Source organism: Myotis yumanensis, unplaced genomic scaffold (genome assembly GCF_028538775.1).
Source record: "Myotis yumanensis isolate MYYU_CA2020_CCGP unplaced genomic scaffold, mMyoYum1.0.hap1 SCAF_14, whole genome shotgun sequence".
NCBI classification, from domain to species: Eukaryota; Metazoa; Chordata; class Mammalia; order Chiroptera; family Vespertilionidae; genus Myotis; species Myotis yumanensis.
Window position 1 is genome coordinate 14,354,112 of NW_027223765.1, and position 19,920 is coordinate 14,374,031.

The window sequence follows — 19,920 nt, forward strand, 5'->3', positions numbered from 1 at the left end:
AAAGCTCTTCTGTTGAAATTATGGCCTTGGTACAAAATGGCATTTATTCAAGTCATTCAAACAACTTCATTCCTTTCACAAAGAATAAAAAGACCTCTTAGAAGCCCAGACACCTTTTCTTTGTTTTCTTACAAGAAAAAAATAACCAAAAGAAATCATTCCAAGTGGAATTGGATCCATAGGCTTGCTTTTCTACCATTTTGTGTTACGAGAGTAAATGGATAATTAATAGTTACATGCTTTCCTCCTTGTTGTGAAAAACAAAACCCTGTGCGTATCGACTTTTCTTTCTCCTTGACCAACAGAAAATGTTATATATTATATTGATACATAAACATACATAACACATATCCACACATTTATGAACATCTGGGCATATGCATAAATACACACACGTGTGCAAGTAGAACACCTCAATCTCAATGTTTGTTTGCTTGTTTCAAAACACACTCAAGTCTCACTGTTGATTTCACCAATATTTTCTTAAGTAATCATAGCCTCATTTTTTAGCTGTTATACAATTACACATCACTTCTTGTGAATAAGTCTTTCTGTGAGTGCCTATGGGGTTCAAGTTTAGTTAAAGACAGAAGACTTACTGTAGTGCAGAACTGAGGTCAATGTTGCAGTCCTATCTCTTTCTCAAGAAATTTTATCCTGACCACATTAACATAGGCCTGCTCATTTGCCCCCTGAGAAGCCATTTGCTTTTCCATGGGACTTGATTTCCTCAAGATCCCAAACGTCTGAGTTGTCCCTCTTCTGAGGGATGTCTGCTGCCAAGTTTCTGAGCACAAGCCAGATGGGACTCACCTCTCCTTCCCTGGGCCAAGGCCTTCCATTCTGGGTGTATTTGCTTTGATTCTGTCTCTTCTTTTGTCCTCCATCAGCGAATTTGCACAGTAAAGGCTCACTAGGGGCTGGGAAGATAAGAAACCAATCCTACATTAGCAAGTCCCCCTTAAAAATAAGTGATTATTTGAGTCACAGTAGGGCTTTGTAACGCATATCTTTTGAAGTAGTCTTGCTTCTGGAGAGATGTTTGGCCCCCTTTTAGTCTCAGCTCTGTTGGCTGCTGATCTAACTGGGCTTCAAAAAAGTACTGGCAGACCATAAAAGCATATGACAAATATTGTTGAAAAAATAATCAGCTGAAGCAGAATGTGAACTTGCCTTAGAAGTAAAGAGGCCAGCGTCGACCCCTTCCAGTTATGTTAGAAACATTCATAACCAGTATTCGTGTTTGGATAAATATTTCTCCCTCAAATTAACTCTGTTTTCACTGTAGAAACTGTCAAATTCTATTTTGGAAACAGGTACTTAGGAGCTTCTTTCTACAAAGGGGGCTATTTTGCTAATTGCAACCAAATTAGCTATTTTTTTCTCATTATCCCCTACAATTTCATAAAGACTGGAAATTGATTGTTCGTCCAACCCCTTTCACTCCAATCTCCCAGTAAAATCTAGTCAGAATCCCAGGGGGACTAACGATTTGAATATTAAGTGAACCCACATGATAAAATATAGCCAAAGGATATGGCCCTAACAAACGAACCATGGATGATGGGGGGCAGGGGCGGGGGGAGAAATATGGTCCTCGGTGACTATGTACACTTAGTTCCTAAGAAAAGGTGACCCAAACTAACATCTGACGAACCCCTCTTCTGCAATTACTCTGCAAAATGATAATCTTTGGAAAACGTAACAGGGCAAAAAATTATTCTTTGTGAATTGGCGCCACCTCCCCATCCTTACTTGACTGTGAAAATTGCTGCTTGTTATTACTACAAACATGTTTTAAAATGAATGAATTTTTAAAAAGCCATATTGGCCTAACAAACCTGATCAATGCACTAACATGCCTGGGAGGGTTTTTTGTTAGTTTATTTGTCTGAGCACAAACCAAATATCAATTTGCAAGTTTACAGTCTCAAAACCAAAATGAACCCTTTCCTCCTCGCCCCATACTCTGGGGGAAAAAATGTGTTCTACTAAAAATTAATTGTACTAATGGTTCTAATTCTTTACTCCTCCCAATATCCTTTTCTTTTGCCATTTAGTATTGTTGAGTTGTCTCAACCTGACTCTTGGTCTGACCTCAGATAAGTTGTTTTGACCAATGAGATATTAGCAAATGATACAAAATATTTTTAAGCTTTGGGGCTTGCTTTGCATAGCTTGTTTCTCTGCATAGCTACCTGAATATGCCCAGCCAGACCTGCTGGAAGATGAGCTACAAATAGAGATGAGTCATCCCTACCATTCCAGCCAAGGCCAAACGAGATCATCCAATGGCAAACACCCACTCAGACATTTGAGTGAGCCTGTCTAAGATCAGCAGGGGTACATAGATAATGCGCAGTTGACCACAGAAAAATGTATAAGCCCAGGTAAGTTCAGTCAAGGCCATCCCAGAAATCTTTAATAAATCTTTATTGTTTCATGCACTAAGATTTAGAAATTGATATGTAGCATTATTATCTTAATAGATGATGCCAAAAGCCATTCCTCCCCATTTTCACTCCCAGTTACGTTGCTTGCATTTACTAATCTAGCTGAAGCAAAATATTATTATGGAATTTATCTAAACTCTTTCTCCAGATGAAACCCAAAAGGGTAAATGCAATCACCGGACCTCAAACTCTATGCATAAAAAAATTTCCTATGAGATTTCAAAAGTACATATAAATTCCTCACATTCATCCATCCATTCAAATGGTATGGTCATGCTAACATGTGAGTTTTTCACTGGCAGTAACACAAATTTCTAGAACTCCAAATCTCTAAAAACCTTAAATCTCCTGCTGATATAGAATTGAAGATTCTACCCTTTATGCTTCTTTGGATAATGACTTTCATGAGTCATACTTTCTACTGTCTGAAGCAAGACTCATTGGAATTTGTGTCTCCTAAAACAGATTCTTATAGACTATGACAATGGCTTCTCTTCTGGTTGTTCATGTTTCTATATAGACTTGTTCATGTTTCTTGTCTGCTTCCTGGGTTTGAGGCCTAGTTTCCTGACTTACTAGTTAAAAGACAATGGGCATTATTAAAACAAACAAACAAACAAACAAACAAACAAAAAACATTTCTGTGACTCATTTTCCTCATGTATAAAATGGGGATGATATTGTTATTTACCTCAAAGAGCTGTTGTGAGAATTAAATGAATGCATGGAAAAGGGCTTAAAACAATGCACAGTACATAAAACAAACACTAAATCCATGTTGGCTGTAACTATCATCATCTCTTAGCATCTCTGTTAGCCACTGCCAGTTTTCAGCTGTGAAAGCTGATCACTTGTCAGAGTCAGAGTTCAGAGTGTTTAATCAACTGGGCTTAATTTTCATCAGCCCAGTTCCATTCTAACTCCATGGTGGTTTGGCCACAGAATGTGACTGTTCTCCAGGAATGACAAAAAGATTTGCTCATGGAGAGGATCTGTGTTTCCCAAATGGTTCTTGCTGACTAAGCTTGTCACTGGACCATCTGCCCACTGCAGCCAGATCCCTGCCCTGAGTCAGCACCAAAGTCTGGCTTCCATTATTATCCGCCCCTCAACCCCCACATGAGGCAGGTCATGTTGCTCTTACTAGTATGTGTGTTTAAATGCAGTTGCCTAATAAATGTTCCTTTTTCTTTTTCCTTTTTAAATTATTATTATTATTATTTTTGTGTGACTCAATGGCAAAAGATCTATTGATGTTTGAATCCATCAAAGCTGTATTTTACTACTAGAAAAAGTACCAGGCCACCCACAGAGCAATGGGTTTCATTAATGGGTTTCATTGAGTTTTCTTTCCCCCCAATTCCATATTAAAATGTTTGATAATAACTGTGCTAGAACCAAGTTCTAGGAAATTTTTCTTTGTTGAAAGAGATCATCTCTACCTTTAGTTTGTCCTCCAAAAAACAATTATCTATACACTAGAGGCCTGGTATACGGATTTGTGCACTGGTGGGGTCCCTCAGCCTGGCCTGCGCCCTTTCGCAATCTTGGATCCTTTGGGCCAAAACCAGCAGTCCAACATACCCTGAGGGATGTAGTAGTGTGCTGGGGAGGAGCCTGAGCCTAGGCCAGGCAACGCACCGCTCCTGCTCATCCCAGCCCTGCTGCGGTTCTCGGGTGATACACCTGGAGAGGAGGGAGCCTGATTACAGGGTGCATCACCTGAGGACCGCCCTCTCGCAATCTGGGACCCCTTGGGGGATGTTGGAGAGCCAGTTTCTGCCCTATCCCCGCAGGCCAGGCCGAAGGACCCCACCGGTGCACGAATTCGTGCATTGGGCCTCTAGTATACCTATATGTATGCTGGGGTCCAACCCCAGCAGGTCCAGGGGTCCCCAAAGGTGTGGACGGAGTCGGCGAAGAAGGAATGGCACGGGGTCAGCGTTCAGTTGATCAGCATAGCAAGGTTCTCCCGCCAGATTCTGTCGCCAGGTTCTTTAGCCAGGTTCTGGTTAAGATCTCCAGCCAAGTTCTGGTCAGGATCTCCAACCAAGTTCTGGCTAGGATCTCCAACCAAGTTCTGGTGCCAGGTTCTGTGTCCATGTTCTCTCACTAGGTTCTCCAGCCAGGTTCTAGCCCGGATCTCCACTCAGGTTCTGTCGCCAGGTTCTAGTCAGGTTCTCTTGCCATGTTCTATCCAGGTTCTGTCTCTAGTTTCTGTCTCTAGGTTCTTCAGCCAGGTTCTCTGGCTAGGTTCTGTGTATAGGTTTTTCAGCCAAGTTCTCTCGCTAAGTTCTGTGTCTAGGTTCTGTGTAGGATCTCCAGCCAAGTCCTGTCTCTAGGTTCTGTCTCTCCAAGTTCTGTGTCCAGGTTCTGTCTCTGTTGTCGTTACATCTGTATTTATACCAGTTGATTTTAATCCTGTCAGTTTCTATTCCAAAGGTTAGGGTATTTCTTATCTCCATTCCAGGGAGTAAAGATTATATAGCTTAAGCATGATTGTTCTTAGTTAAAGTGATTAACTACCCGCCTGGCACTTAGTTAAGGAGTTTCACTCCCTCCCTAACTTCAGGTGAAAATTCCTACCTGGGGAAACAACCTTTCTCGGAGAGGTGACCTTGGCCAAAACACATAGCGCCAAGAAGGGGAGAAAACATATTAAGAACAGTATGCCATATTCGCCAGGTCCCTTGAAACATGCTGTGCAGATGTTCCTTCCCTGCAGCAACTGTGTCAAGCAGCAGGGATGGACCGGCTCCCGGCATATGTACAGATCTAAAAAGCCAGAGTTTTCCCAAATCTTTAGTTTATATGTATTTATATGTATTAAATGTATGTTATTAAATATGTAACAAATATATAAGGCATACATTTATATAAAGAGAATTGATATATCTGTGTATGTATGCACATATGTGTACATATGTACACACATGTGCACACACATACATACATATTTAAAAGCCTTTTTTGGTGCAACCTTGGAAGCTCTAGAATTAGGGGGGCAGTGTTCGCAGGAAAACAAAAGGCACTGAATAAACTGTTAACTTTTGGATTTCTTCTACACACTGGCATCACAAAATTTTGCAGAAGCATCCTTGCCACAAAATTACCAAATGACAATATTCTAATTTGCTAAGGATCAAATATAGATAGACTATGAGACTCTGGATTTGAAACCTATCTTGAAGTTTTCCATTATTTTTTTCAATTAAATTGTTTTTCTGTTACAATTGACATTCAATATTATATTAGTTTAAACACAGTGATTAGACATTTATGTCATTCTAGTGCCTTCTGACACCAGACACAGTTATTACAATATTATTGACTCTATTCCCTATGCTGGACTTTAGATCCCTGTGACTGTTTTCTAATTACCAATTTGTATTTCTTAATCCTTTCACCTTTTTCACCCAGCTCCACAATTCCCTTTTCAAAAAATTATTTCTTATTGCTAAGAGAAACTTAAAAAGTCATGGAGTGAGACTTTCTTAACTTTCAACTGAGATGTCTTTGTGAATTGTCTTTTACAGTGTCTTAGAAGCCTCAAATCTTAGCCATCTGATATTTGAAGACTCTTTAATAAGCTATGGATTTTGATAATTACTTATTTATATTTCCCAATGTTGCTAAATTGAAACAACTGCTGTTACTTTACTTATTTGAAGATGATTATGATATGGGGAAAGATAGGACCACAGTGAGTTACTAAATGAATAAAACCCAGAAACAAATTTTTAAGTGTGTCATTAAAAAAAGATGGATCGCCCTAACCAGTTTGGCTCAGCGGATAGAGCGTTGGCCTGCAGACTCAAGGGTCCCAGGTTCGATTCAGGTCAAGGGCATGTACCTTGGTTGCGGGCACATCTCCAGTAGGGGGCGTGCAAGAGGCAGCTGATCGATGTTTCTCTCTCATTGATGTTTCTAACTCTCTATCCCTCTCCCCTCCTCTGTGTAAAAAAAATCAATAATATATATAAAAAGATGGATCTATCCATAATATTATTCTTGAATTCCAGGAATGTAATTTTGATTTTTAGTTTGGGGTGGGAGGGGTAGGAGAAGAGGTATATGTTATTGAGAGTGGAAGAGATAACATTAGTAAATTAGGTGAATTAAAATACTTATACTCTCCTAGTGATTAGGTGACTCCTAAATATATTGCAAGATAAAATTCAAACTCCTTGATTAGAAGATATGAATTTGTCCTCTTAATCTTATCTTTCATCATTCTCCTCCAGTCAGAGTGGTTTAGAGTTGTCTCACCTCTAAATGCCTTTCCTCCTGCCTGGAATTTCCTTTTCTAGCTTCCCTCCCCACTAGCTTCCACCATCCACCTACCCAACCCTACTCCACCATCCCCACACACAAACCCTTCATCTGCAAACTAAATTACGGATCAACCTTCAGAATGTAGCTCAATGTCACGTACTCAGGGAAGCCTTCATTGACTTGACTTCAGAGTGAAACTGCCTAGTGCTTACTTGGCAGACTTTCCCAGGTTGAATGCTGTTTTTGTGTTAAGTTCTTTGACAGTAGCAATTAATTTCCAGGGTTGAGGGTGAAAAGTAATGATGGTCAGGGTGTAGTTTATACATGCATGTGTGTGGGTATTGTTAATAGCATGCTACACATAGGTATACATAATACTCTAAAGCAGCGGTTCTCAACCTGTGGGTTGAGACCCCTTTGGGGGTCGAACGACCCTTTCACAGGGGTCACCTAAGACCATCGGAAAACACATATATAATTACATATTGTTTTTGTGATTAATCACTATGCTTTAATTATGTTCAATGTGTAACAATGAAAATACATCCTGCATATCAGATATTTACATTACGATTCATAACAGTAGCAAAATTACAGTTATGAAGTAGCAACGAAAATAATTTTATGGTTGGGGGTTACCACAACATGAGGAACTGTATTAGAGGGTCGCGGCATCAGGAAGGTTGAGAACCACTGCTCTAAAGTGATGCTACTCAAAGGGTAGTCCAATGACCAGCAGCACTGTATCAACATCACCGGGAGCCTGTTAGAATGCAGAGTCTTGGGCCCTTCCCAGATCTACTGAATCAAAATCTGCATTAGAGCCACATCCCCAGGTGACAGGTGAGAACACTGAAGTTTGAGAAATAGGGATTTGATTATGACTGCCTCCCTAACAGAAGAAGGAATACTTCTTGGATATCAAACAGGCATCCTCTGAGTAATGAGATGATTTCAGCAGCACAGAAATATCATATTGTCTACGATTTCCTTATGGTATTGTTGCCAATTAATTTTGGTTAGTCTCTTTTAACAGTAGTTAAAATAGAGACTAAATGAGAAAGACGCCTTTGTGGAAGTGTGTCGCAGTTAAAAGCCACAGATTGCAATGTGCTAGCAGACATTATGGTCTATCATGTAAGTGGGGAGTATTTAAAATATAATTATAACAATGCATAGCAATAAAGTTGCACGGTAATTATGAAGGAGTAATTACCGTTTGCTTGCTTAGTGGAGTTCTTCTACTCTTCTAAACTTTGTATTAAATGTGAAACATCCAATGTATAAATTGGTAAGATATAGCCTAATGATTTCTAGGACTTGCTGTTTTAAGAAAACAAACAAAATAACAGCAAATATTTTACTCAGCAAAATTAATGTAAATTTTTAAATTTTGATTGTCTATTGAAACTTAACATGTATTCAGTTTTATGAACCACTAAGAATGTTCTCTAACATCATATTCTACAAGTTGATATTGACATTGATTTGAACTAATACATATCAATAGCAGAATTTCTACTGCTCTTTAGAGAAATTGAACTTTTATTTTTATCATTCAATTAAAAAATTCTCCTACTATTTATGATTGTGGTGATGGTGTTACTGCATATCTCTTTATTATCGTAAGTTACAGGTCTGGTGGTTTAAATATTAAATTTTAAAATTCCTCACCTCAGATAGATTATAAATCTTATTTCAGAAAAAATAAAGAATAAAGGTAGAGTGGGAGGGGATGGGTGGTGAAGATAACTAATGACAACAGAAGCAGTTTATTGGAGGTGGGCTTATAAAACCTCAGAGTAAAAATAGAGGGATGAGGTAAAGAAATTAAAAGAAAATTAAGAATTATAATTTAAAATGTGATACATTTTCCATCTAGGGACTGCCTTTTTATGTGCATGTGAACCAATTTTCTGTGTTTGTTTTTTTTTTTTTTTTTTTTTTTACTTAACAGTATGTCTTGGAGATCTTTCTTGTCAGTATATATAGACCTAATTCATATATATTATAATGGCTACTTTTTAGTCAAGTATAAATGTACCAGTTTATTTTAAATGTCTTACTGTTATGAAAACAAAGCTGCAGTAAACACCCTTGTATGTGTATGTATATGTATTCATAAGCAAGTATGTTTTTAGGATACTTATGAGTAGAATTGCTGAAGTAAAAATTCCTCAGATTAAAAAAAAACAAAAACCCAGGCTGGGTTGCAGGTTCGATTCCCAGTAGAGGGTGTGCACGAAAGAGAGAGAGAGAGAGAGAAAGAGAGAGAGAGAGAGAAAGAGAGAAAGAAAGAAAAAAAAAACCCACATTTTAAATATCTACAAACTACCTCCGTGCGTTTCTGGGTAAATTGCATATTAAAAAGATGTTCATATTAATGATTAAACATGACATATATTGAAGAACATTAATCAAACTCAAATATTTTAGCATATTCATTCATTAAAAAAAAAACAAAACTCTAATCTTTTCCATATACAATATATGCTGCCCCACCCTGGACTTTGCACCTAAGTGGTCACAGTCTCGAGGGGCAGAAAGACAAGTAAAAGGCACTAATAGATGGCGATGGACGCTAGCGTAGAGATATGCATAGGTATTTCAGAAGCGCAGGATGGATATCAACTTCTGGCCCTGTAGTCCTACAATATCCTTTCATTTAGAAACCATGTCCAATACCACAAGGAGTTTTGAAACTTCACAATTTCCATGCCTGGCTCCCCCAGCACCAACTGCCGGGTCATAGTCGAGCACACAAAGGACTGATACCAAGTATTACATAGTCTGGCTGAAGAACAGGCTTTCATCACAGGTTTGCTGAATGAAACTATGAGTGAATGAGGCGACACAATGATAGGATTTAGCGGAAATACTTTTAGAACACCTGTGCCACCGAGACCTGAAGTTAGAAGCTAGCAGCCTCACAAGGAATGTGAATTCCTTTCAGCTCATGCTGTAATTTGAAGAAGTCCTAACCTTCCTGCTGTCTGATACCTACCTGACCTGTATTACTCATTTCCTTCCCCGTGCGGACAGAAGTAGCCTGTACTGATTTGGGGTAAAAATGAAAGATATAAGAGTATTTCTTGCTAATTCTATGTTAGAACCATGTTCTTACTTTTTTTACACTTATTCCAAAATACTTGTTTCTATAATATTCAGTTTTGTCAAGTCCCTGATTTGTCTGCAAATGATTTGTTGTATTCTCTCCCACATATGCTCTATACATGATAGACTTCTTATGTATATAGGTATGTGTGTGAGTGTGGTATTTATTTGTCTATCCTCTATCTTATATATCTCTCTAGATATAGAGCTAGCAAGTTCCACATTTAAACTACAGTTTCCCTGGAAAACACTCCATGAAGGTTATGACACAGAATTGTGATATTTGGTAGAATGAGCTACTTGGTTATATTCCCTTTCAACTTCTAGCACCCTCTTTACCAGTTAACTGTGTCTTGTACTGTAATAAGCAGGTGTAGTTATCTGAGTAGTCCTTAGTTGTAATAAACTTCCAGTCTAGAAGATGTATATAGCCTCTGTCATATGATCCTCTAATTTATTTAATTCAAACCCTTGATTTTGTCAATAAGTGAATTCCCAGCTATATTGGGGTAGCTGGTGGGAAACTAACACCCACAACTCTGTTCTCTATATTTTCCCCTCTAACTGCTTACATTTTACCTTCCTTATCACTGGAGGTAAAAGGAAATGTGTTTTACATAGTTCTTGTGATTAACTTCATAATTCGGGGATGGAAGAAAAAGATTTAATATATGTACATTAAGATCTGATTACAGTGGTTCTCTGCCCACAGATTAAAATTAGAACTCAAACTAAACAACAGATGAGATCTGCTACCATTGCCACTCTAATAAGAGTTCATTTTAACAGGACAGACTCATTTCATGGGTTATATTTACAAGTGTCAAACACATGTTTACCCCTATCATTTAGGCCAAAACAAGCACAACAATGTCAACTCAAAAAGTAGAAATAAATAAAAAGTTAAGGACATACTTCAAAGAAGGTGTAATTTGCATGTGCATTCCTAATATTACCCCACAGTAATGGACTAATGCTTATATTTAGTTTCAAATAAAAAGCGCCCCACAGCGATGTTAAAAGCAGAGAACAGCAGTTTGCTTAGACACATGGCAGAGAAAGCCACTGCTTGATAAATAATGTTATGGTCTATGTAATTACCTCAAACTCACCTCTCTGTTTTAAGTAGTAAAATGCCATTTTTTATTTAACAATTCTCTGATCATCCTTCTTCATGTAGGAAAAGATTATTTTTAAAGAAAAACCAAAGCACATCAGGGGAATAACATTAACAGAGAAAACTAATGTTTTCTAGTAGAAGGAACGCAAAGGTTAAAGGTTAAGTTTGGCTGATTTTATGGGGCATATGACTGAAACACTATCTGTGCTGAATGAAGACATGGTTTGATACCAAGAAAGTGGAAAGTACCAGTAGTCCCAAGAAGCATTAACTAACTTACCCTCCAACCGACTGACTTACGTACCCAATCACAGATTGAGGAATGTTGTATGATTGGGAGACAAAAACATCAAGGAAAAGACTCCTGAGATAAAGAGTCTTTAAAAATAAAAGAATCTTGCCCTAACTGGTTTGGCTCAGTGGATAGATCGTCGGCCTGCGGACTGAAAGGTCCCAGGTTCGATTCTGGTCAAGGGCATGTACCTTGGTTGTGGGCACATCCCCAGTAGGAGGTGTGCAGGAGGCAGCTGATCGATGTTTCTCTCTCATCGATGTTTCTAACTCTCTATTCCTCTCCCATCCTCTCTGTAAAAAATCAATAACATATATTTAAAAAAATAAAAGAATCTCATTTATTGACCAAGATGGACCACTGCCTGGTCTTGCCTCATTCCTCCGTCTTCTGCAATTCATCAGTGTACTGGCCTCTGTTAAACTCCTTGCATCCCGTGTGCAATGTTTATAGATTATTACATACTGTATGTAATACAACACATTTTTCCAGAAAAAGGTACAAAGAAGAAAAAAATACAGCTATAATCTTATAGTGCAGCTATCCCTCTGATATTAAAATAAACAAATAAGTAAGCAAATACATAAACAAAAGAAGAACACATATACTAGTAAAGTTAGTAAATTCAAACTATATAAAAATTAAAAACAAAAAGTATAAGAGCTCTTTTCAACTTCTCTCCTCCCTTTTCTTATAATTCCTTCCAGGAAAATGCATAAATATATATCTAATAGTCCATTTATCTAATTCTTTATTTTTTTAAAATTAATTCCAAGGGGGCACTATTGCTTCATAGGTGGGCTTTGTTCTTTGTTTACCTTAATTCTACATGAAGAATTTTCCCTATTACCATATATCATCCTTTTGAAATGCTGCTCAGCGTGGTAGCCTAGTTATCATGCACCATAATTTATAAATGTCCATCAGTAGGGGACCAGCTAAATCTTATTAAATTTCCACAATGCATTTCCATGTTTTTCTCTGCTATTAAGAGAATTTGATTTGACTGAAGTCAGGAGCTGGGTCCTGTCCACTTTTGTCTAGCATCCGCCCCCGTGGCCTCTCCAAGTGGCTGAGGGTTAATGCACATTTCATTATCTGTTGATCAAATTACTAAATAAATTCAGGCAGATAGACAGAATAATTTCTTAAGATTCCTTCTATTAATTAAATTTTAAAGGATTAAATAGTGAGGGCACAACTATTTTCCTCTTTTAAGAGAGCATAAGAGTCCCATAATTTTTATACTTAACTATAACTGGCAAGTGTATTTGAAAAAGAAAAACAACAAAACAAAACAAAACAGAATTCCAAGTCCTAATCCCAGGTCTAACTCTGATTTCATGTGGTTCTCACGTTAACTGCTGTAGGTAAAAACAAGTGATGAGGAAAAGGTAAGGATGAATCTCTTAATAAAAAAAAAAGTCAGGTATTAGCATAACCAATGGACACAGATACTGGGGCGGTGGGGGCTTGCCCAGGGTGGGAATGGCTGGGGGAGAGGGGAATTCAATGGGGAAAAAAGGAGGCATTTGTAAAACTTTAGACAATAAAAAAATAAAATAAAAAACATCAGGATTCTTCCCAGTATCTACTTACAGTCCACCACCAATGAAAAAAACACACATCTGCACCCCCAAACTGAACTCAAGCTCAGGTCAAGAAAACATATCGCAATTTCTCACATGCTGTTTCTAAGCATACATTTCCTGTGCTAGAGGCCGAAAGAATTCCCCAAATGCAGTGAACTGAGTTAGTAGAAATAAATATAATTCCAGTTTCAAAGTGAAAGCTGTACATTACACTGTAGGCATCAGTTAACAGGCTGGAGGTATCAGTGGGGATGAGAACCTTCCCTTCAGTGGGTGAAGGATTTACCGGGGCAATGGCATGGAATTGATCTTTTCTAATTCAAGAGCCAAGGTACCGAAATTGCGACAGTTTGAAGAGTGCTTCTGTAGCCTAAATCACTTAGCCATCAATACTACATAAATTTAAGCCAGATACTAAAACTTGAGGTTTTCAGAGAGGTGTTAAAGACCACATATGTGCTGTAAACATCTATGGATAAATTAATCTGAGTCGTAAAAAATTAAGCAAATAGCTTGGCAGCCCCCACCTATGGAGGAGTTTACTGCAAAAACAATGCATACAAATGGCTCTCAAATGAAATACCCATTTGTTCTTGCTATAGCAACAAAGGGATTAAAGAGCTTAGGGCTAGACTACCTCAGGGGAAGGTTTGAGTAACTGTCCTAAATCCATTTTTCTTAGATAGGTACCGATTCCTCCACTGGGACTGGACATTAAAGGTCTGTTATATGGATTCCAATAGATCTTCCTAAAAGGCAAACTTTATCATGTTAATCCCCTGCATGTTCACCTGCAGGATAAAATCCAGGCTCCTTAGCACAAAACACCATCCAACATCAATGTAAATATACACCTCTCTGTTTCCACTTACAGGATTACTCAGAAAGGATAGCGGCCTTTCACAGCTTCCGATTTGCTTATACTGCTCTTTCTCTCTGGGCTGTCTTCCCTCGTTCCCAGTTAATCACTTTCATAGAATCCTGCCTGATTTTTCCCCCCAGCCCCCGCCCCCTTCCAAGTTCTCATAGAGTGAACTTGGCATTAATTAATTTTTAATACATTCATTTCATTTATTTATTCATCCTTGCCTGAGGTTCATTCTAAGTTAATTTGAAACATGGTGCCATAGACCACGTATTGTGCTGTCCATGGAAGTTTCAATCAGTGAATTAAAATGGATACAGGCCTAGCACTTAAAGCATTTTCATTCTGATAGCAAAGCAGACATTTAAACTAGCAATTAAAAAAAAATCACAAGTCAATTCCAATCTCTTCTTTTACACATCTCTCATGGAGACATCTAACTTAGTATGTGTACAACACCTCAGCTTCTTCATGTTCATATGGCTTACTCTACTAACGTAAAAGGCTCTTAAGGTAGGATCCCTGCATGACTCATCTTTGTATTCCCAAAGCATAATGTAGTTCCTGGAACTAACAGTTTACACACACATACACTTGTTCACTTTTTTTTTTTCAGAGCAGAAGACACTCTGAAAATTGTCCTGTGGCTTGAAGACAGCAGAACACACTGTGATTGCTCATTTTGCATCCACTCAGCTGAATAAGCCAAGACTGCAGTTGAATCCAGTTGGGCAGTATGTATATCTGTCAAGTTTTAAAATATTTCTGCATAAAGAGAGTCTTTAGATTTCTTTAACAAATCATTGAATGTTTGATACATTTACAAAGAAGGCCTTCTCATTTAAAGTAGGCACTGGAGCCCTAGCTGGTTTGGCTCAGTGCATAGTGTCCCAGGTTCGATTCCGGTCAAGGGCACATACAGGAGCATGCAGGAGGCAACCAATTGATGTGTTTCTCTCACATCAATATTTCTCACCGTCTTTTCCTCTCTCTCCCACTCTCTAAAAATCAACGGGAAAGTATCCTCGGATGAGGATAAAATAATAAAGTAGGCACTGGAAACATTTTCCCTGTCTCCTAAATATCGCAAATCCTGCTAGTCACATCTTGGACATAGTCTTAAGTAATTGCAGTTTGGCAACATGCTCTTTTTTATTTAAAAATAAACATAATCAGAGGAGTGTTTGGTGTTGAATACAGCATGTATTTCCTGGGCATGGTGATTAGATCTAACACATGTAGAAGCAGTCACCCACTGGGAATTCAGAAAAGCTTTTCTAAAAGGAGTAAGTCATATTTGACCAAGCTCTCACAAACTGAGGATAGAAAGGTATGATTTATAAGATCCTTTTGCTAACATGGATTTTATTTTCATATCTCAATTTTTCCCATTTATTCATTATCAGACCTTAGACCAGCCACTTAAAATAGCTGGAACTTACTTATAAATTGTGGCTGCCTCCTAACTCACAGGATCATGTGACTTTACACTCAGCAGTAACATATAGTAAATGTCTGTTGAATAAATTACGGGGAGTAATTATGTGGCCATTACACAACATAGACCAGAGAATAGCTTTTATGAACCATGAAGCACACACACAAACATCAGGTATTTTTAATATTGTTGGGGAACATATAAAAAGTACCACTTTTGAAGTAGTTCTACTTTTATTCCCACCATAGAAATTGTACAGTCGATTGAAAATAGTCCTTCAACTCTACAGTCATCCCACTGATAAATTTCAGGAGTGGTGAGCGTTCAAAGGTTCTATTTTAACCTGAAAGACTTACAGGGGTAAGAGGAGAGCATTCTTTTTACATGGATTATGATCTGTTGTACCTGAGTCAACTTTGCAAAAAGACCAAAATGTGCTACATCACTATAAACCACTCTGCTTTGTTTCACTCTTGTAGACACAGCCTGTGAGAGACCCTGTCAAAGTTGTCAGACAATAGAAAGGACAAAGTACTTTTCCATTCTCTACTTTTTCCATTGGGAAGGCTCTTAAAGAAAGTGAGCTAACCTCAAGCCAACATCTGTCTTGCTCTCTCCATGAAATTGAAAGAAAACAATCTTCTTATTCGCTCTGGTGAACTGCTCCTGTCTTGGTACTGGGCACATCACATTTCTAAATCTGAGGCCTTTAGAGGAGTAGAGGCCATTTTCAGAAGGGGGAGGGCATCTAGAATCAGTCACGTGGTTCTAAGCAGAATATCAATACCTTAAAATCAATCACTTGCTTTCTCATATGGGAAGCTGGTTCTGAAAAGTCTGGTTTTAGAGGGTCAGAAAGAAGAACCCCTTGCCTTTTTTTCTGAATATAATGAGAACACATATATCAGAATATTTTCCTGGCTGGTAAATATAAAAAATGGAAAAAGAGTAAATTGCAATTTAAGATTTGATGTAAATTGTAAGTTCTAAAGAACAGATGAATGTGTGTGTGTGTGTGTGTGTTTTTAAGGTGAACTATATATTTACCAATTTTGAAATAAAGCCTCTCTTATGTGTTTGACATTGTGTTAGATGCTTTAGAGCACTATCAGATTTATTCTTCAAACAACCTGTTTGTGAATTGAAATCCATTTTTTTTGTGAGGTGAAAAAGTACAGATCAGAGAGTTTAGGCAAATTGAACAAGTATACACAGATAACAAATGTCAGAGCCAGGATTTAATCGCAGGTCTTTGATACTCTACAATTCGTTCCATATCATATTGTCCTCTCCTTCTTACATATCACAATTTACACAATCTTAAATAATTACAGCCTTTTCTCAACAGTAGAACACAAAGGGTATTTATTCATTCAACAATTACTTATTGAGCACTGACTATCTGCCAGACACAATTATAGATCCTGCAGACTAAACTAGCGAAAACCAAGTCCCTACTATCACAGACATTATACTGTATTAAAGAGAGACAGCCAATAAATAGGAAAATACAAAAATATTACTTCCTTTGTGTTAAGTGTCGGGAAGAGATAGTCAAGGCAATGTAAGGGGCAGAGGATGACAGGGGAGGTGGTGATATTTTAGATCGAGAAATCTGGAAAGACCTAGACAAAGACCTACATAAAAGAAAGGAGAATGTGGAAGAAAGGTATTCCAGGAAGAGGGACAGAAAATAAATGCCTGGAGGTAAGTGTGTGCTTGGCTCTTTGGAAAAATGGCAATGAAGTGTGGGACTTGAGTTGAGGGAGGAGGAAGGGGTTAGAGGAGGAGATCAAAGAGCTAGTAGGGTTCTACTGTTGATCCCCTTCTGTGCCAAAAGGGGATTTGGTATCTCAAGAGGGTGAGAGCAAAGGCTCCTCAGGAGGAAGGCCCATCCCATGAGGTGAGAACTTCAAGGGATCACTGTTTCTCATTATGTGGAGATACTTCCACTGCCAAACCTAAAGATGTGGATTTTGTTTCTGTGTAAAGATAGCAAATCCCACTATGGAATAAATGTTCACTTATTTACCTAAGAGTGTTGGAAGAGAGGCCATCCTTATTCTATTGGGGCCGGGCTCCCGATTCTCAGCAGGGAACAAGATAGACATTTCCTTCAGTAAGGCTCAAAGGAGTTGAGGAAAGAAACGATAATGTCATCTCAAAGGAACCAGAGTTCATGGAAGAGAGGTGGGAAGTGGAAAAGTAAGGAGACAGCTTCCTTTGGGGACATTTATTCCTGTGCCTTCAGTGATCAATAACCAAAGAGGTAGATCAAATGTTTTGGAAATGATTATGTTACTCTAATACAGCTGGTCTCCTTCATGGTCCAGTCTCAGCATGGAATCAAGTGCAAAGAATAACAATACAACATTAAAAAAGCAATTTGAATCTACCCCACTCATTTTAAATATATATACGGTACCAAGAAGATCCCATTAATAAGTATCCCTCTCCCTTTCCACTTTCTCGGTGATTGAACAATGTCCTGAGAGTTATAACATTTTCCCCCTTAGTCTCCACTTAGGTTTTAGATTGTCCCTCATATTTGTAAGCTTGACTTATCAATGGCATAAAATCTCTCAAATGTTTGTAAAAAACAAACACAAACAAACAAACAAAACTGCTCTTGCATCCCTGTACATCTGCTTTGTCTTTTTTAAAAAATAACTTCTCTTTAAGGAAAGTTTCAAACACACACAGAAGAGGATAGTATAATGAAATCTCCATAGTCTTTTCACCCCATTTCAACAATTATCATATCCTGATATGGTTTTCTAAATATTCCCATCTCTTTTTTAGCCAAAAGTGTTTTTTGGGAAATTCACAGAATATGCAAATTCTTTTACATAAAAGCCCAAGATTATTCTTTAGGTCACTGGACTTCCCTGGGACTTTTTAAGTTCAACAGTTGCTCTAGAACTTATAGTTAGTTATCCCTGAGCAAAATCTGTAACATATTACAACTACATCCATAAGCTCTAAGTCAAAGAAAAGACAAAACAGGCACCTCTGGGCTTCTATTAAATATGGATTATAACAGAATAGGACTTCATCAGCATAGCAGCATAGTTCATAAAATACAGGCATAGGGAGAAAAGTGGCTGGCATACTGGAGAAAGATCCTGTGAATGCATCCCTGACAGCTGTCCATGTGCGCTGGCTGTCTAGCGTGTAAGCCCTATGGCTGCCTTGGAGGGAAGGACTTCTCTGAGCTGTCCTCTCCGTCCTGAAATGGCCAAATCAGCAACCGAGAAACGTACACTTAGCTCCTTCGTTATCACAGATGTAAGGGGACATCCAAGAAAAAGGTGAACGAAGAGTTACTTCTGTTTGGTATTGACAACAGGTGTCCTGACTCTACAAAATACAAGCCACATCCCACCGTGTGGGTTCATAGTGTTTTACTTAAAACACCAAGCTAGCATGGTCCAAATTTATCCCCTTTACTGGATTTAAAATTACTAGTCTGATTGCTTCATGAGAAAAATAATTTTAAGTGAGCCACTGCACTGATACCTCACTTTCCTAGCATTATGGCACTGGTCCAAGACTTAATATACAAAATTATAGATCTTGGCCCCGAGTAATTTTAATCTCTGCCCATAATAACAGGCCTTCAGCTGCCACAGGCAAGGGCTTTGTGTACTGAAATTGGAACTCTGACCCTGAGATACAAAGTCATAATGAATAAGTGCAAAAAAAAAAAAAAAAAAAAAAAAAAAAAAAAGATTCCAGAACTTGCAGGAGTTACAAATAAGCAAACATGGATCAGATTATTTTTCCACACAATGTGCATCTTCTATGACATTGTATTTTAGATCAGGGAAGGTAGGAACTCTTATTCAATATAAACTACTTAATTGGACATGGTTGAGAAGATAAAAGGCAGGTTTAATTCACAATGCTAAAAGACTTCATCCATTTCTCTCTCAAAAAGCAGGCTTTCCCAAGATTGTGTCAGGTAAGAATATCCCTGAAATGACAAATGTATTTATTCGATGCTACTTGTTATCCTGTAAGTCAAAAAATATGGCCTCTTGTATCTTTCACTTTTTCTTGTGTACTACATCAGATGGGAATGGAAGCGGTAAACTACAACAAACTAAATAAATTGACTCAAAAGTCTAGTCTAATATTTCATTTCATTAGCAAAAAACAACATAGTTCTTTATAAAATAAGGAAGCTATACAAGCCTGTTATGAGTTAAAACTACTCTTTCTTCCTGGTTAATCAATTCATATGAACCCTGGATGAAACTTGAATGGAAAATAATTTTTTGTTTTTGACCCTCAAGTACAATTTATTTGCCTGCATTGATGTCTATCTTTGTAAATTCCATCAGATGTTTCCTTAGAGGACATTATGAACTTCTAAATTGAATTTAAAACTTTGCTGCAACGGAGCACAGGAAAAGAAAGATACTGACTACTCCCATTACTGAATTGCATTCACAACAGTAATCCAAAAATAGGTACAATCCTACACTAAAAGTGATGTTACTTGAAAGGTCAAAAGACTTGCATATGACTGTCAGTTAGACATCAAAGTGGCATCTCAAACATTACAGATCCAAAGTATAACTCTCAATATGCTGTAAGCTATACATTCTTTCCAAGCCTTCTATATTTCAGTACCACCCACCCAACTGCTCAGGTCCCAACTCTTGGAGACTTCCTTTCTTTCTTTTCTTTTTTTTTAAAAATATGTTTTATTGACTTTTTACAGAGAGGAAGGGAGAGAGATAGAGAGTTAGAAACATCGATGAGA

The 19,920-nt window shown here is 37.9% G+C and overlaps 1 protein-coding gene across 12 annotated transcripts in view; it reads right to left on the reverse strand.

The window, feature by feature from the left end:
• Nucleotides 1-19,920, reverse strand: part of RBMS3 (RNA binding motif single stranded interacting protein 3) — a 1,176,852-nt gene that overhangs the window by 142,655 nt on the left and 1,014,277 nt on the right. For all 12 annotated transcript variants that reach the window (XM_070433276.1, XM_070433282.1, XM_070433277.1 and 9 more), the window contains one exon: nucleotides 814-920. In XM_070433276.1, the coding sequence (XP_070289377.1) occupies nucleotides 814-920 (107 nt within the window). The remainder of the gene's footprint in view (nucleotides 1-813; nucleotides 921-19,920) is intronic.